Genomic DNA, 15,468 nt, shown 5'->3' with positions numbered 1-15,468 from the left:
CATAAAAAAAAGGTTAGTGCATATATAACCTTTCCAAGTTAAACAAAAGCCACAAAAATTGAGCCACAAGGCTTACAGGATTATCTATTTCAAATGTTCATTTCCAGATGTAACTTTAAGAATGTTAATTTGTCATGTCAACAAACAAGACCATAGTAGATCCATCATGTTGGAGGATTTTAATGACATTTAGGATATTCTTGCCACAATAACATGCAATCAGTGCATTCCCTACATGGCTCTATTACGGCAATGAATCAAATTCTAGAAATACTATAAGTAAACTTACTTAACAAAGGAGATCATACAACAAAAACAATCCATGCCTGCTGTAGATGCATGCAGCTTTTCATTTTTGTTATGAAGCAGCACCAGAATAGTAAAACTGCTTGTTTACTCAATCAGATTTCACCATGACAAGAGCTGGTTACCCATGTACCATTTTCTAAAAGCTTTTTGATGTAAATAACTAATGTTGGTATCAAGAGCTTTATAACCATTTATAACTCAGAGCTGTACACATCTAGGTTTGAGATGAACAAATACAGCAATAAGAAATCACACAAAGGAATGACACTGATGCATGTATACAGTTGGATTCCCACAGAGGCAAAACTCCATACTCAGTCGCTCATATCCATGTCTTCTTCATGATGATCATCCCCATTCACTTTGGATTCTCTCAGTGAATCACCAGTTCCCTTTTCTACAGAACTTTCCTTTGTTTTAGGGGAAACTGCTTCTGTTGGTTTCTTCTCCTCTTTCTTCTCTTTCTCGCTGTCATACCCCTGTTCCTCTTCATCGTAATCCCGTGTAACCTGCTTTGCCAAGGAGAATAACAAAAGTAAGCTTCTTCAAAGAAAATTCAGTTTGTAAACGTGCCAACACCACACCAAAGTCCAAGATAAACTAGTTTGTATACATACTTTTACATCTTTATCACTCTCTGATTTTCTTTCCTTCTCCTTTTCCTTCTCTTTACTCTTTTTCTTTTTGCTTGTTGATCGTTCCCTTTCATCTCTGCTTCTTTCTTTGTCTTTATCTTTCTTCTTCTCCTTTTTATGTCTAGAATGACAGTTAAATAGGCTCAAAAAGATGACTCAAAGGAAACTCACAAGAAGCTTCACATTTAAGACTAGCAATAGGTTTTAATTTGAAAAGACAGAAATGACAGCAAAGGTTAAATTTCAAGGCATCAAAAAATAAAGGTAAAACCTTTGTACAGTCAACACAGGTGAGAACACTATAACCTACATATAGGTCTAAATGCTATTAAATGTATAACATTTTTAAGCACTTTAAATGCCTGAAATGAAGGAAAAGCTATACAACAGTTATGATAGTTTAAAAACCTTAAACTTGTAAAAATTACAAATGACAGGTCTAAATGATTAGCGTTTACCTTCTTGGGGATGGTGAGCGAGACAATTTCCTTTTAGGAGACCTAGGCTTTTTAGGAGATCGTGTTCCACTCCTGCTTCTTCTTCGTCGTCTATCTCTAGAATCACAGATGTGCAAACTAGACTTTAAAATATAGTATGATCTAACTAGCTCCACTGGGGGCTTCTATAATATGACTAAATAATTCAAGGCCTGTTTCATAACACTGTTTGAGCTCAAACACTAACCTTGAGAATAAACTGATCAATGTTCAAATCCAAGAGATTAAAGTGGGTCAGAAGTAACCCATTATAGAGGAAATCAGATTTCTGTAATCCTATCTCGACCTCCCAAAGATAGGCATGTGCCACCTACCAGTAACACAACAAATATATACATACATGCAAACCTAAAAGCTTTAAATTTTGTGCTTTCCCATTTATCTTTTGTGTGTATGGTACTGGAGATTGAACCCAGGGGTATTCTGTTTCTGAGCTACTATCCCATCCCTATTTTATGTTGAAATATGGTCTCAGTAAGTTGCTGAGGGCCTGGAAAAATTGCTAAATTGCTGAGGCTGGCCAGGAACCAGTGATCTCAACTGTTTCAGCCTCTCAAGTACTAGGATTATAGGTATGCGTACGTACCAACACGCCCAGCTTCTATTTATCTTTTTGGTATCAATATCGAGAAAACCAATACCATTCAATCATGAACAATTGTTTTCTTCTATGTCTTATTTTCACTATGACGTATTAAAAACAGAATAATTAAGATGGACGTGGTGACTGTAATCCCAGTACTTGGGAAGCTGGGATAGGAGGATCACAAGCTTGAGGATAACCTCAGATACTTAGCAAGGGCCTCACCAATTTGGTGAGATTCTGTTTCAAAATGAAAAACAGGTGAGTGTGGTGGAGTAAGGCAGTAATCCCCGTACTTGGGAGGTTAGGTAAGGAGAATTACAAGTTCAAGACCAGCCTCAGCAACTTAGAACCTGTTTAAAAATAATAATGATAAAAAAATAAGCCCTAAAAAATAGGGCTGGGGTATAGCTTGAAGGCAGAACACTCTTGGACTCAATCCCCAGCAACACAACAAATACATGCATACATGCAAACGTTAAAAAATAAAAAGGACTGCTTAGTGTAGCTTGAATGCACAGTGCCTCGGGGTTTAATACTCAAACAAAAAAACATAACTTTAATTGGCAAAGTCTAAATTTTTTCTTTTGCTTTCTTTTCTTTTTTTGCAGTACAAGGGATTGAACCCAGGGGCATTCTACCTCAGAGATATACTCCCAGCCCTATTTTTTACTTTTTTTTGAAAAAGGGTCTCACTAAGTTGCAGAAGGCCTAAGTAGTTGATGCTGGTTGTGAACCTGTGATCCCTGCCCTAGTCTCCCAAGTATTGAAATTACAAGTGTGTGTCACTACACCTGGCTTCAAAGTCTAACTTTTTCTAACACTGAAGTATTTATCTATGCTCTGAAATACATTTCATGTTTCCATCCCACTAATAATAATCTTACAATAAAAAAAGAAAAAAAAAATTCATGATGCCATCTTACCTGCTTGCACTTCTAGAACGTCTGGCTGTGCTGTAACTTTTTGGTGGTGTCTTGGAACGTTTCTTTTCTTTGTCTTCCTTCTTTTTGTCTCTAATAAATAAACATAGTTATAAGAATGCATAGTACAGGAGCCAGGTGTGGTGGCACATGCTTGTAATCACAGTACTTGGGAAGCTGTGACAGGAGGATCATAGGTTTGTGGACTGCTTCAGCTACTTCACTGAGGCCTCTGAACTGAATGAGAGACCCTGCATTCAAATAAAAACAGTAAAAAAGTAAAAATAAAAAAATAAAATGCATACTATAGCATATCAAGACTTATATATATAAATTTTTTGTGTGTGTTATGGAGGACTGAACCTAGGATGTATTCTAGCTCTGAGTCACCCCAGTCCTAATTTTTTTTTTTTTTTTTTGGTACTAGGGATTGGAATCAGGGGCATTCTACCTCTGAGCGACAGTCCCCACCCTATTTTTTATTCTTTATTTTGAAATAGGGTCTCACTAGCTGGGCGTGGTGGCGCACGCTTGTAATCCCCGCGCTTGGAAGGCGGAGACAGGAGGATTGCGCTGGTTCGGAGCCAGCCTTGCTGGCTTATGAGACCCTGTTTCCAAATAAAAATATAAAAATAGGTCTAGGTCTAGGAGTGTAGCCCGGACATAGAAGGGCTTCCAGGAACCCCAGTACCACCAAAAAAAAAAAAAAAAAAAAAGAGAGAGAAAAGAAATAGGGTCTCACTGAATTGCAAAGTACCTCACTAGGTAGCTGAGGCTGTCTGCAAACCGCAATCCTTGTCTCAGTCTCCTTAGGTTTTATTTGAAACAAGGTCTCAAAATAGTGAGGGCCTCACTATGTTGCTGAGGCTGCCCACAAACTTGGCAATCCCCATTTCAGCTGCCCAAGTACTGGAATTATAGGTGCGTGTCAACTTGTATAGTTTAATGCCAATTTATATAGTACTACAAATAAAAAAGTACAGACAAATGTAGTCCCATTCTTGAAAACACTGTTATTCTGACATTGTCTTAGAAATAATACCTCATGTGGTCAATTCACGATAAATAGCGTCAAAATCCCATTTTCTAGGAAAGGAATGGAATCTTGTGAAAACAGGAGACAGTGTAGTAGTAGATGGGACCAAGGGATAGAAAGAGGTTCAGGGAAGAAAACAGACCAAATAATGTTACATACATATACGACTGTGTCACTATGAACCTATCATGTCCAATTATAATGCACCAATGGAAAAAAACTATAAACATGACAAAACAACTCCATTTTTGGTGGTAAGCCCCCAAAGGTTAAATAGTCTAAGTTCTTTTACCACTTCTTTTTCTACAAGCAGATTATCAGTTTCCCCACCACCTCTACCAACAGGCCAAAGCCCGTAACTGCCAAAATCACTCACCAACATTTTCAACACTCTTCCAAAGCAGACACTGCATTGCTAACTTTATCAGGGACCAAGCTAATATTCTATCTTTCTCTGTTGCTATATAGAATAATAGGCTATTCAGTGCTACTAAAAAAATATTCCATCACAGAGGTCTGGCATACTACAACCATATTTCAACTCAAAAATTTTTTCTAGAGATTTATGTAAATCGACTTTGATCAATATATATATTTGCCAAAAGAAAAGTACCATAAACACCATAAACAACACACACACACACACACACACACACACACACACACACACACACACACACATCACTGGGATAAAAATATCCCTGTTGTTCTATGCTAATGTTTATACCTACTTTCTCTATTTTATTCCTTTTTTCTCTCTTGTCATCTTTTGTTTTTGTTGTGCTGGGGATAGAACCCAGGGACATTTACCTCCAAACTACATATCCCAGTCCTATTTCTTTTTTAAAAATTCTTTATTTAGAAACAGAGTCTAAATTTGTAGAGGGCCTAACTAGCTGATAATGGCTGCAAATCTATGATCCTCCTGTTTCAGCCTTCCAAGTACTGGGATTACAAATTTGCACCACCATGCCTGGCTTCCCTGTTCATTCTTAAACTCATTCTGGTTGTTTCCTGGACTGGGTGCAAACAAAATGTGAACAACAAAGCTTTCCATGATCTTCCTTCTCTTATACTTTCTCAACCTCACATTCTATACTTTATTTCAAGAACTCATGCTAACTTTAAAAACACCATTCTCTACTTGGTACCATGTAACATAGAGAGTTAAATTAAATCTTACAGAAAGCAATTCTTGGATTCACTTTTCAATTTAAACCTCTTCCACCATTGGTAAATGGCAACCAGTATAAATATGGCCTCATATGGGCATGGTGGTGCAGGCCTTCAGTCCTAGTGCTTGAAAGGCTGAGACAGGAGAAAACCAGGTTTGAGACTACCCATGGCAACTTAGCAAGATCCTGTTTAAAAAAGAAAAGAAAAAAAGAAAAAAAGGGCTGGGGTTTACTTTAGCAATAGTGTAGGCACACATAGCCATTCCCCTACGATTAAATCCATTACTCTCTTAATAAAGTTTACAGTAAAAAGGATGCCTAATTTATTCTGTGTAGAGCTATTCTATTAAACAACCTTGTTTGACTATTAGATTAATAGATGTTCCATTCAACACCACAATGACTAAAAGTGCCATTATTGTGGGTTGAACACCAAGTAAAGCTACCCTAGCTCCTCTGTCTTTATAGTTGAGGTTTATGCTTGCTAAGAATCAATGATTGGGGGAAAAATAATAAAAACTGATGCACTTTACCAATGACAAAGCTCTTATGCCACTATAGAATGAAACCAATGATGTGGTATATGTTACTAAAGACAAAACAAACTAATTTAAAAGGATTTGGCTGTATATGAAAAGAATGGTTGAGTGTAAGTAGAAATAAACACTAAGATGGGGATATTTCTTATTTAATGAATCTTTTATTTTTGCAGGTATGGGGATGGAACCCAGGGGCATTCAACCTCTGAGCTACACACCCACCCTGCCCTAATTTTTATTCTTTATTTTGAAACAGGGTCTTACTAAGTTGTGGGGTACCTAAGTAGCTAAGGCTCTGGGATTATAAGCGTGTACCACCAAGCCCAGCTCATGTGAATCTTTAACTATCTACTGCTCCCAACTCATGGGATAAGACACTTTCTAGTATGGTTCAATGCCCGGCACATAATGATCCTCAGCTGAGGCCGAGTGTGGTGGCCCACACTTGCAATCCCAGCATTTGGGAGGCTGAGACAGGAGGATTATGGTTCACGGACAGCCTCAGCTACTTAGTGAAGCCCTTTGCAAACTCAGTGAGACCCTGTTTCAAAATAAAGAATAAAAAAATAAGGCTGGGCATGTAGCTCAGAGGTAGAATGCCCCTGGGTAACATCCCCAGTATTGTGTGTGTGTGTGTGTGGGACCACAGCAGCTGGGTAGGGGATGGAAACCCACATCTGAGAAGCAGAGACAGAATGATTCCAGGTTTGCAGACAGCTTTAGCAGGTAGTGAGACTCATCTAACTAATAAGACTATCTTCAAAATAGTTTGGAGGTAGAATGTTCCTGGCCTCAATCTTCAGTAACAAAAGAGAAAGAAAAGAAAAGGAAAAGAAAAGAAAAGAAAAGAAGGTAGGTAGGTAGGTTTGTTTCAGCCAGGCATGATGGCCCACACCTGTAATCCAAGTACTTGGGAGGCAGAGTTAGGTAAATCAAACAGCCTCAACAAGTAGTAAGGCTCTCATCAACCAAAGAAACACTGTTTCTAAATAAAAATAAAATAGAGTTGGAGGTAGAATTCCCAAGCTCAATCCCCAGTAAGTGATAGAAACACACACACACACACACGCTTCGATTAAGGAGAAAGAAATTAAATGCCAGCCTCCTCAACCCAAAAGCCATTCCTTTCTGTCTATCCCTATCTCTCCATACCTCATGTTTTTTGTTACTAAGTAGTAACATTGTTTGGGATCTTAGAAAGGGTAAAATATGTGTTCTTGCCCAGTGTTAACAGTTGGCTATACCTGTTTTTTGATGTGCTCCTTGACCTTCTACCTCTTTCTCTGGAATGAGATCTCCTCCTCCGTGGACTTTTGGATCGTCGTCTACTCCTTGATTTAGAATGTGATCTCCTCCTTGATCTGCTTCTTGATCGCCTAATAATGTAAAAAGCAACATATGTATGTAGGTAAAAAAGACTAATTGTGAATATTTCTTTTAGCCTCAGATGTATGTCCTAAACATCAATTAGGTAAAGATACTCCTTTTTCCAGTTGCTGCCGTTATTTAGACTATAAATAAACATCCTGAACACCTTAGAATTTGGTAACTCCTTTTAACACTCATAATTCCTTACCTTTCAATGTTTTGCTCAAATGCAGACCATTCCTATGCCCACAGTATTTACAAATTCAAGGTTAAAACTACTACTAGAGAATGAAGGGAAAATAACCTCCAACTCTTTGCCATTATTTTACAGTTACATAGTGTATATATACACATATATATACGTGTGTGTGTGTGTGTGTGTGTGTGTGTGTGTGTGTGTGTGTATATATAAAATTTTTTTTTGGTGGTACTGGGGTTCCTGGAAACCCTTCTACTTCCAGGCTACACTCCCAGACCTATTTTTGTACTTTTGTATTTGGAAACAAGGTCTCTTAAGCCAGCACAGCTGGCTTCGAACCTGCACAATCCTCCTGTCTCTGCCTCCCAAGTGCGGGGATTATAACGGTGCACCACACGCCCGGCCAGTTACATAGTATTTTAACACATACTTTTTATTTAATTCTCCACTTGTTGGTTAAATATTACTTATCAGCTATCAAATATTTACACCATGCTTTCTAAATGATTTACAAATACTCCTCATAGCAAGTCTATAAAATAGGCAGCATTACAACAGAGGTGTTTCTCTAAGTCCCCTCCCTCATCTTCTCTTCCAAGTACAATTAACTTTTAGATCTTATCACTTTATCCTTTCTTGCCTTAAAAGATTTAATTCCTCTACTTTAAGAATCATTAAAATTCTTTTAGTCTTGACACTTGACATTTTTAGCAACCATTCAATCCCTTTCTGTAGAATATTTCGAATTGAGTCTAAAATTTCTGCCTCCTTTTCATTTCAACTACTAGAGAACAGTCATTTTGGAAATTGAAAAGACCTGTTTAATTCTCAACCACAGATCTTAAGTTTTATGTATCTTCTTTGATAGTTTATTTAGCAGTCAAAGGAAAACTATTTTACAGAATGTTAAAAAAGAGTAACTGCTACTTCTATAAAGAGATCACCTAAGTGTCTTAGTGTAGAGTATTATACATTAAATATTAACTCCCTTCTTTGCCATTACTGATATACTAATATAGCTTTGCCACTAATTCCCTAAGCAACTGCCTCAAAACCCACCATTACTACTTTATTGAACTCAATCAACTTTTGTTTGCATCACTTCTATCTGTAGCATATTGGAAACGATTAAACAATGCCTTGTAATAGCACCTCTATATCCTAAGAATTTTTTCTGTAATGCTCATCTACCTTTCTATGAGCTCCAAAAGGACAGAAAAAATAAGTCCTTGAGGACTAAACACATCATTGTACCCTTGAGGAATTATTATAGTGCCTGATTTAAGACATCAATAATATATTTTAAGGGAAATAAAGAGCCTATAAGCACCAGAATCATCATTTTCTTCTTAGAAAGTTTAAAAAAATCTGAAAAACAAAAAATGTTATTAGAATTAAGCATAGCTGGGTGTGTACTGGCACACACCTATAATCCCAGTACTTGAATGGCTCAGAGAGGAGGATCACAGGTCCAAGGACAATCTCAGCAAGCAGTGAGACAAATCTTTATCAACTTAGCAAGACCCTGTTTCAAAATAAAAAATAAAACAGGGTTGAGATTGTAGCCTTGAGGTAGAATTCCCTTGGGTTCAATCCCCAGACCCCCCCCCCCACACACACACAAAAAAAATTAATATAGTCATCTACCGAGGATTTTGACTTTACAAAAAACTTAAGTTAAACATTTTTGATAACCACGTTACACAGTTTTATTACTTATATTAGCTCTTAAGTATCAGTTAAAATAGAAATTAGTGTATCAAATATCAAATTAGTCGTACATGGTGACACACGCTTATAATCCCAGTATTTGGGAGGCTGAGACAGTGATTGCAGGTTCTCAGCCAGCTTTAGATCCTTAGTGAGACCTTCTGCAACTTAGTGAGATCCTATTACACACACACACACACACACACACACACACACACACACACACGCGGCGCGCGCGCGAAGTATAATAGGGCTGGGGATGTAACTTAGAGGTAGAAATGCCTCTGGGTTCAATCCCCAAGTAAAACATACATAGTTCAGGGTAGCAAATGTAAATTATGGTAGTCACAGTATGAGATGTAACCCACTGTAGGGATCAGAGCATTGTCCTGAAAGGCATCCCTATGCATGAGATGGGCCAAAAGGTGGGTGACATGAAATAAAACAGACATATCTAAGACATTTCTGTAATAGTTTATGAAGTAACTTAAGACATTGATACTATAAAGTAAGATAATGATAATGAAAGTATAGGGAAAGGGACATCTCTATGTGAACAAATATGACTTGTCAGATATTTGGATATATATTTAAAAGAAGAGAAAGTCTAGGATTCAAATATACGTAGCTATTTCAAGAACTCCAATTAGGAGGGAGAAATGATTTTAACTATTGGTAAGAATTAAGGATTAACACAAGTTAGGAGAAAATAGACAAGGCATTGAACTAGGTTCCAGAGAGATAGGATGAAGGCTATCAGCAAATTATGTGTTTAAGAGTCAAGTGGTAGAAGGATATATATTCTTTATTTTGAAACAGGGTCTCACTGACTTGTAAAGGACCTAAGTAGCTGAGGCTGGCAACGAACCTGAATACACCTGTCTCAGCCTCCCAAGTATCCGTGAATACCATTCTTAAAGGTTCAATTAACAGGGAGTTTAGAAATTAAGTAAAATAATGAATGACTGAAATACTCAGTGATGAATAACCTAAATTGTAATTTGTGAAATCCTGGGTGCCTGAACACCCTTTTATGGGGTCTACAGGTCAAAATTACTATTTTTTGCGGTACCAGGGATTGAACCCAGGGGCATTCTACCTACAAGCTACACCCCCAGCCCTATTTTTTATTCTTTATTTTAAACAGGGTCTCACTGAGTTGCAACATGCCCACTAAGTAGTAGCTAAGGCTGTCCGAGAACTGTGATCCTATCTCAGCCTCCCAAATGCAGGGAATACAAGCGTGTGCCACAATGCCCCAGCTTCAAAATTATTTTTAACAGACAGTATAATGTGACTTTTTCATTGTGCTGACATTTGCACTAATGATACAAAAACAATGGTGGGTTAAAGGTGCTGGTATTTCTTCATCACAAATCTAGGTAGTGGTAAATGAACTGTCCTAGTTGCTGGCATTTCTGTAAGCATTTCAGGTTAAAAAAAAAAGTCACTTTTAATAAGTAGATATTTGATGCAATAAAATTATTAAATTTATTGAGTAGTTGTGAAGTAGTAAAAGGATTCATGTAAAACCTAAGAAAGATAAACTTTAACAGTATGTGAGTTCATTTTTACTAGGTTTAAGATTCCATATGGCAATTACTTTTACTAAAATTATCACTTTTCAAATTTTGGTATTTTGTAAAAAAACCAAAAAAACAAAAAACCCAATACTTGTAACTACCTAAAGAGATCATAAATTTTTTCCTTTTCTAATTACATAGTTGTATGAACCCAGATTTTCTAAATATATTGCAATAAGCTGAATGAAAATTTTTACACTGTCTTCTATTAAGCTCAACAGAGGTTTACAAAGAAGCAAAACAAAGAGAAGCAAAATTCTGCAAAGAGAATTCTATATCAGTTATTTTTGAAAAAAGCTTTACTTCAAAGGAATGTTAACACAAAGTGGGATAACTACTACTTTAAAGGATGGTCTTAAATTTTCAATATAGTTAACATTGATAGTTAATCTACATTAAGAAAAGCTCTTTGGAGTTACATATTTTTACGAGTATAAAGCAGGTCAAAAGACAAATAACTTTTGATACTCACTGATACTCAAAAAGGGATGTTGTACAAACAATCTTACTCTGACCATATAAGTGAATGAAACCATCAGTTTATTAAGAGATATAAGGAACAAGCCAGGCGTGGTGACGCACACTTGTAATCCCAGTGCTTGGGCGGCTGAGACAGGAGGATCACACAGGTTCAAAGCCAGCCTCGGCTACTTAGTGACTTAGTGAGACCCTGTTTCCAAGTAAAGTATAAAAGAGGTCTGGGAGTATAGCCCGGAGGTAGAAAAGCCCCTGGGTTCCACCCTCAGTACAACAACCATAACAACAAGGTACAAGGAACAAACAAAAACAGGAAGTCATCCTTTGCAAATATGAATGATTTTTTGTGTGTGTGGCCGGGAGTGGAACTCAGGGGCATTCTATCTCTTAGATACACCCCAGGCCCTATTTTATTTAATTCTTTATTTTGCAATAAGTTCTCCCTAAGTTGTAGAGGGCCTCACTAAGTATGTGAGGCTGTCCTTGAACTGCGATCCTCCTGTCTCAGCCTCCCAAGTACTGGGATTATAAGTGTACGCTACCATGCCTGGCTAATATTCATGGATTTGATTGGTAACCTACATGTTACACAGATAACCAAAATACTAACTCCTTTTTTAAAAGTATTTTTTTGGTATTGTGTTTTGAACCCAGGGGTATTCTACTCTGAGCTACAGCAATAAATCGTTTTAATTTAATATTTTTAATTTGAAATAGGGTCGCAACTACATTGCTGAGGCTAGCCCTGAACCTAGAATCCTTCTGTCTAACCTCTCAAGTAACAGGACCATGGTTGCAATTCATTTTCATGCTCAAGTTCCAATGTTTTCCTACCACCTATGGCATTTTTAAAAATATATGAGCCTATTACTTATTCAATTCCTTTTTTTCCTTAGTTGGTAATAGACAGCATATTAAGACATATAGATCCTATCTTTTTCTAAGGTGTACAATTGGCTTCGAGAAACAATCTAACCTGTGTCTAGAAGAAGAGGGTGTCCTCCTCCTCCTAGATCGTGATCTTGATCTTGAATGCCTCCTTTTTTCTTCTTTCTTATCTGGAATTAAAAGAAAAACAAATCTAAATTTAAATTTTTTCAAACTAGGAAGATTATTCATATTCAAGTTATTCAAAAAATATCTTAACTATTTTAATTTTTAGCTCTTACTTTTATGTCCTTAAATATTACAAGTGCTCATTTTATGATCATAATTAATGCTAACGTCTACAAAGTGACACAATCGCCGGGCGTGGTGGCGCATGCTTGTAATCCCCGCGCTTGGGAGGCAGAGACAGGAGGATCACGCAGGTTCGAAGCCAGCCGTGCTGGCGTAAGAGACTCTGTTTCAAAAATATAAAAAATAGGTCTGGGAGTGTAGCCCGGAGGAAGAAGGGCTTCCAGGAACCCCAGTACCACCAAAAAAACAAAACAAAACAACAAAAAAAACAAAAACAAAAAACAAAACAAAAAAAAAGTGACACAATCTTGGCTTCTGGTACATCTGACTTTGATTTTTCAGCTGGCTAACTAAAGGTTCCTTTTCTATCTCACCTGACACACTTAGAAGGCTATGAAGTATTTTCCATAAGGTAATGAAAAGCACATCTTTATCATTCTTTGGGTCTTTCTTATTTGACCTCCTTTTTCTTGGAGGTACTGGGGATTGAATCCAGAGGCATTCTACCTGAGCTATGTCCTTAAGCTGCCTTTATTTGCATTTATTTATTTTTGTGTATGAAACTGGGGATTGAACCCAGAAGCATTCTATTTCCCAGCTACACCTCTAGCCCTATTTTATTTTTTGAAACAGGGTCTCACCAAGTTGTGGAAGGCCTCACAGGTAGCTAAGGCTGGCCATGAACCTTCGATCCTCCCATCTCAGCCTCCCAAGTAATGAGATCATAAGCATGTGCCACCACACCTGGCTTATCTGTATTTTTGAAACAGGGCCTTAACAGGTTGCTCACAATTAGTAAAATCACTAAGCTACAGAGGCTGTCTGTCCTCTAACCTTCAATCCTCCTGTCTCAGCCTCACAAACTGAGATTAGAGGCCTGTGTCACAATGCTTGGCTAACTTATTTATTTTTTTGGTTGGTATTGGGAAGTGAATTCAGGGGGCATTCTACCTCTGAACTATACCCTAAGCCCTATTTTATAGTAGAACAAAAACACTTTTTTAAAATTTTATTTTGAAACAGGCTATTACTAAGTTGCAGCTGTGTCTTTAAAGTTAATACTGCATTCCTTGTGATGATGGCTATTTTTTGATATTTTACTGATTAAATGATATACATCATAAACCACTTGGTAACTTGTATTTTTCTATTACACTTTAAAACTGTTTGCTAGCTGGATGTGGGGTGCAGTACTTCGGAGACTGAACCGTGAGGAGCATAGGTTCAAGGCCAGCCATAGCAACGTAGCCAGACCCTGTTTCAAAATAAAAAAATAAAATAAGCCGGGCATGGTGGCGCATGCTTGTAATCCCCAAACTTGGGAGGTGGAGACAGGAGGATCGCGCAAGTTCGAAGCCAGCCTCGCTGGCTTAAGAGACCCTGTTTGAAATAAAAAAGTATATATATAAAAAAATAGGTCTGGGAGTAAAATATATAAAATATATTTTATATAAATATATAAAATATAAAAAAATAGGTCTGGGAGTATATATATAAAAAAATAGGCCTTGAGGTAGAATGGTTTCCAGGAACCCCAGTACCACCAAAATAAATAAATAAATAAAATTGGGCTGGGGGTCTACCTTAGGGGGAGAATGCCCCTGGGTTCAATCCCCAGTATCCCCTCCCCAATTGCTTCCTTATGCTATGCATACTATAACAATTTTTTCCCTCTTTTTTGTGGTACCAGGGATAGAACACTGGGGGTGTTCTATTATTGAGGTACAACTCCAGCTTTATTTTATCTTTTATTTGAAACAGGGTCTCACTAAGTTGCTGAGGCTATCCATGAACTGTGGTCCTCTTATGTCAGGCTCCCAAGTACTAGGTTAACAGACATGAGTCACCATGCATGGCTCCAGTTATTTATTTTGGTACTGGAGATCAAACCCCGGGGGTATTCTCCCTATGAACTATATTTCCAGCCCTCTTTTGTATTTTTATTTCAAATAAAGGCCTCGCTTAGTTGCTGAGGCTGGCCTTGAACCTGAAATCTTCCTGTCTCAGCCTCCCAAGCAGTATGATACAGGTGTACATGATCACATGTGGATATCATTCATATTTATTAAAAAATAAGAGTAAACAAAAAATATTAAATGGGAAAAAAGTAATCCATGACCATACATGTAAATATATATAGGCACACTTTGAAATAATTCATTTCATCCTCAAAAGATGACCTGGCTGGAGGATATCTTAATGGTAGAGCACATGCTTAAAATAACACAATCACACATGTTCATTCCCCAGCACCCCCACCGAAAGGTTCAAATATACCTGCAAAAATTAAAATATTTATTTTCTTTACACAAATGACAAACACAAACATTTTCACTAGGTTCTCTTGATTTAACACAAGACTTGAAATTAGGCTGACCCAAATGAAACAGAATGATTAAAAACAACTACAGTATCACAAGAAGTATTAGTTAATCCTAAGCACTGCTCACATTCTGGATTGGTTCAATCATGGGAGAGAATGCAGCTGGTAGCAGTGCTACTATCAGAAATGTCTCCATATTATTTCCAAATATGTTTGGGTGGCACTCCATTATATGAAATTTATTATCAGAGTTTGGAAAGTTAAAAATTATTAGAGTTTAGTCAACACACTAACCTACTTATGCCATTATTGCTGTTTTTTTTTTTTTTTTTATTTTGGTGGTACTGGGGGTAGAACCCAGAGGCTTTCTACCTCCGGGCTATACTCCCAAACCTTTTTATTATATGTTATTTGGAAACAGGGTCTCACTAAGATGCTGAAAGCCTCACTAAGTAGCTGAGGCTGGCTTCGAACATGTGCGATCCTCCTGTCTCAGCCTCCCAAGCGCGGGGATTACAAGCGTGCGCCACCACACCTGGCTTACGCCATTATCACTTTTGCCAAGAATCATGTAGTTTAGTTTCTAACAAAAACTACACATGTTTTACCTGGTTCTATAGCAGCAGAAATCAGGGACTGTGCTTCTCGTACTCTTTTCATAGCTTCCTCAATTTCTTTACTAGAAGTATCTGATTTTAGACTTGGTGAAACAAGACCAGCAGCTACATGATTCAACCTGGAACAGAACCAAGAACTGAGAATGAACATATTTTAAAACTAAAGTCAACACTTCAAATAAGTGTTCTTATTTTTCTTTAATATCATTTTAGTAAATGCTCCTTGAAAAAAAGAAGCTTCCATAACTTAAGTTAAAAATATTTGGTGTAGCATCTGTTTGAATATTTACAACCATCTCCATTTTAATGATTTGG

General features: G+C 37.3%; 1 protein-coding gene across 7 annotated transcripts in view; it reads right to left on the bottom strand.

Moving 5' to 3' along the window:
• Nucleotides 1–623: 623 nt before the first annotated feature.
• The window catches only part of SRSF11 (serine and arginine rich splicing factor 11), a gene marked incomplete at both ends in the record, with an annotated part of 28,901 nt that continues 14,056 nt past the window's right edge, over nt 624–15,468 (bottom strand). For 2 of the 7 annotated variants that reach the window (XM_080692931.1, XM_080692935.1), the window contains 7 exons: nt 624–818; nt 927–1,065; nt 1,403–1,498; nt 2,951–3,040; nt 6,942–7,073; nt 12,011–12,092; nt 15,145–15,272. In XM_080692931.1, the coding sequence (XP_080549057.1) occupies nt 624–818; nt 927–1,065; nt 1,403–1,498; nt 2,951–3,040; nt 6,942–7,073; nt 12,011–12,092; nt 15,145–15,272 (862 nt within the window). Of the gene's footprint in view, nt 822–926; nt 1,066–1,402; nt 1,520–2,950; nt 3,041–6,941; nt 7,074–12,010; nt 12,093–15,144; nt 15,273–15,468 lie in introns of all 7 variants that reach the window. The other 5 variants (XM_080692932.1, XM_080692934.1, XM_080692933.1 and 2 more) reach the window with 5 other exon arrangements.

Source organism: Muscardinus avellanarius, assembly GCF_963383645.1.
Source record: "Muscardinus avellanarius genome assembly, chromosome: 3".
NCBI classification, from domain to species: Eukaryota; Metazoa; Chordata; class Mammalia; order Rodentia; family Gliridae; genus Muscardinus; species Muscardinus avellanarius.
This window is presented reverse-complemented; position numbering and strand designations above follow the sequence as displayed.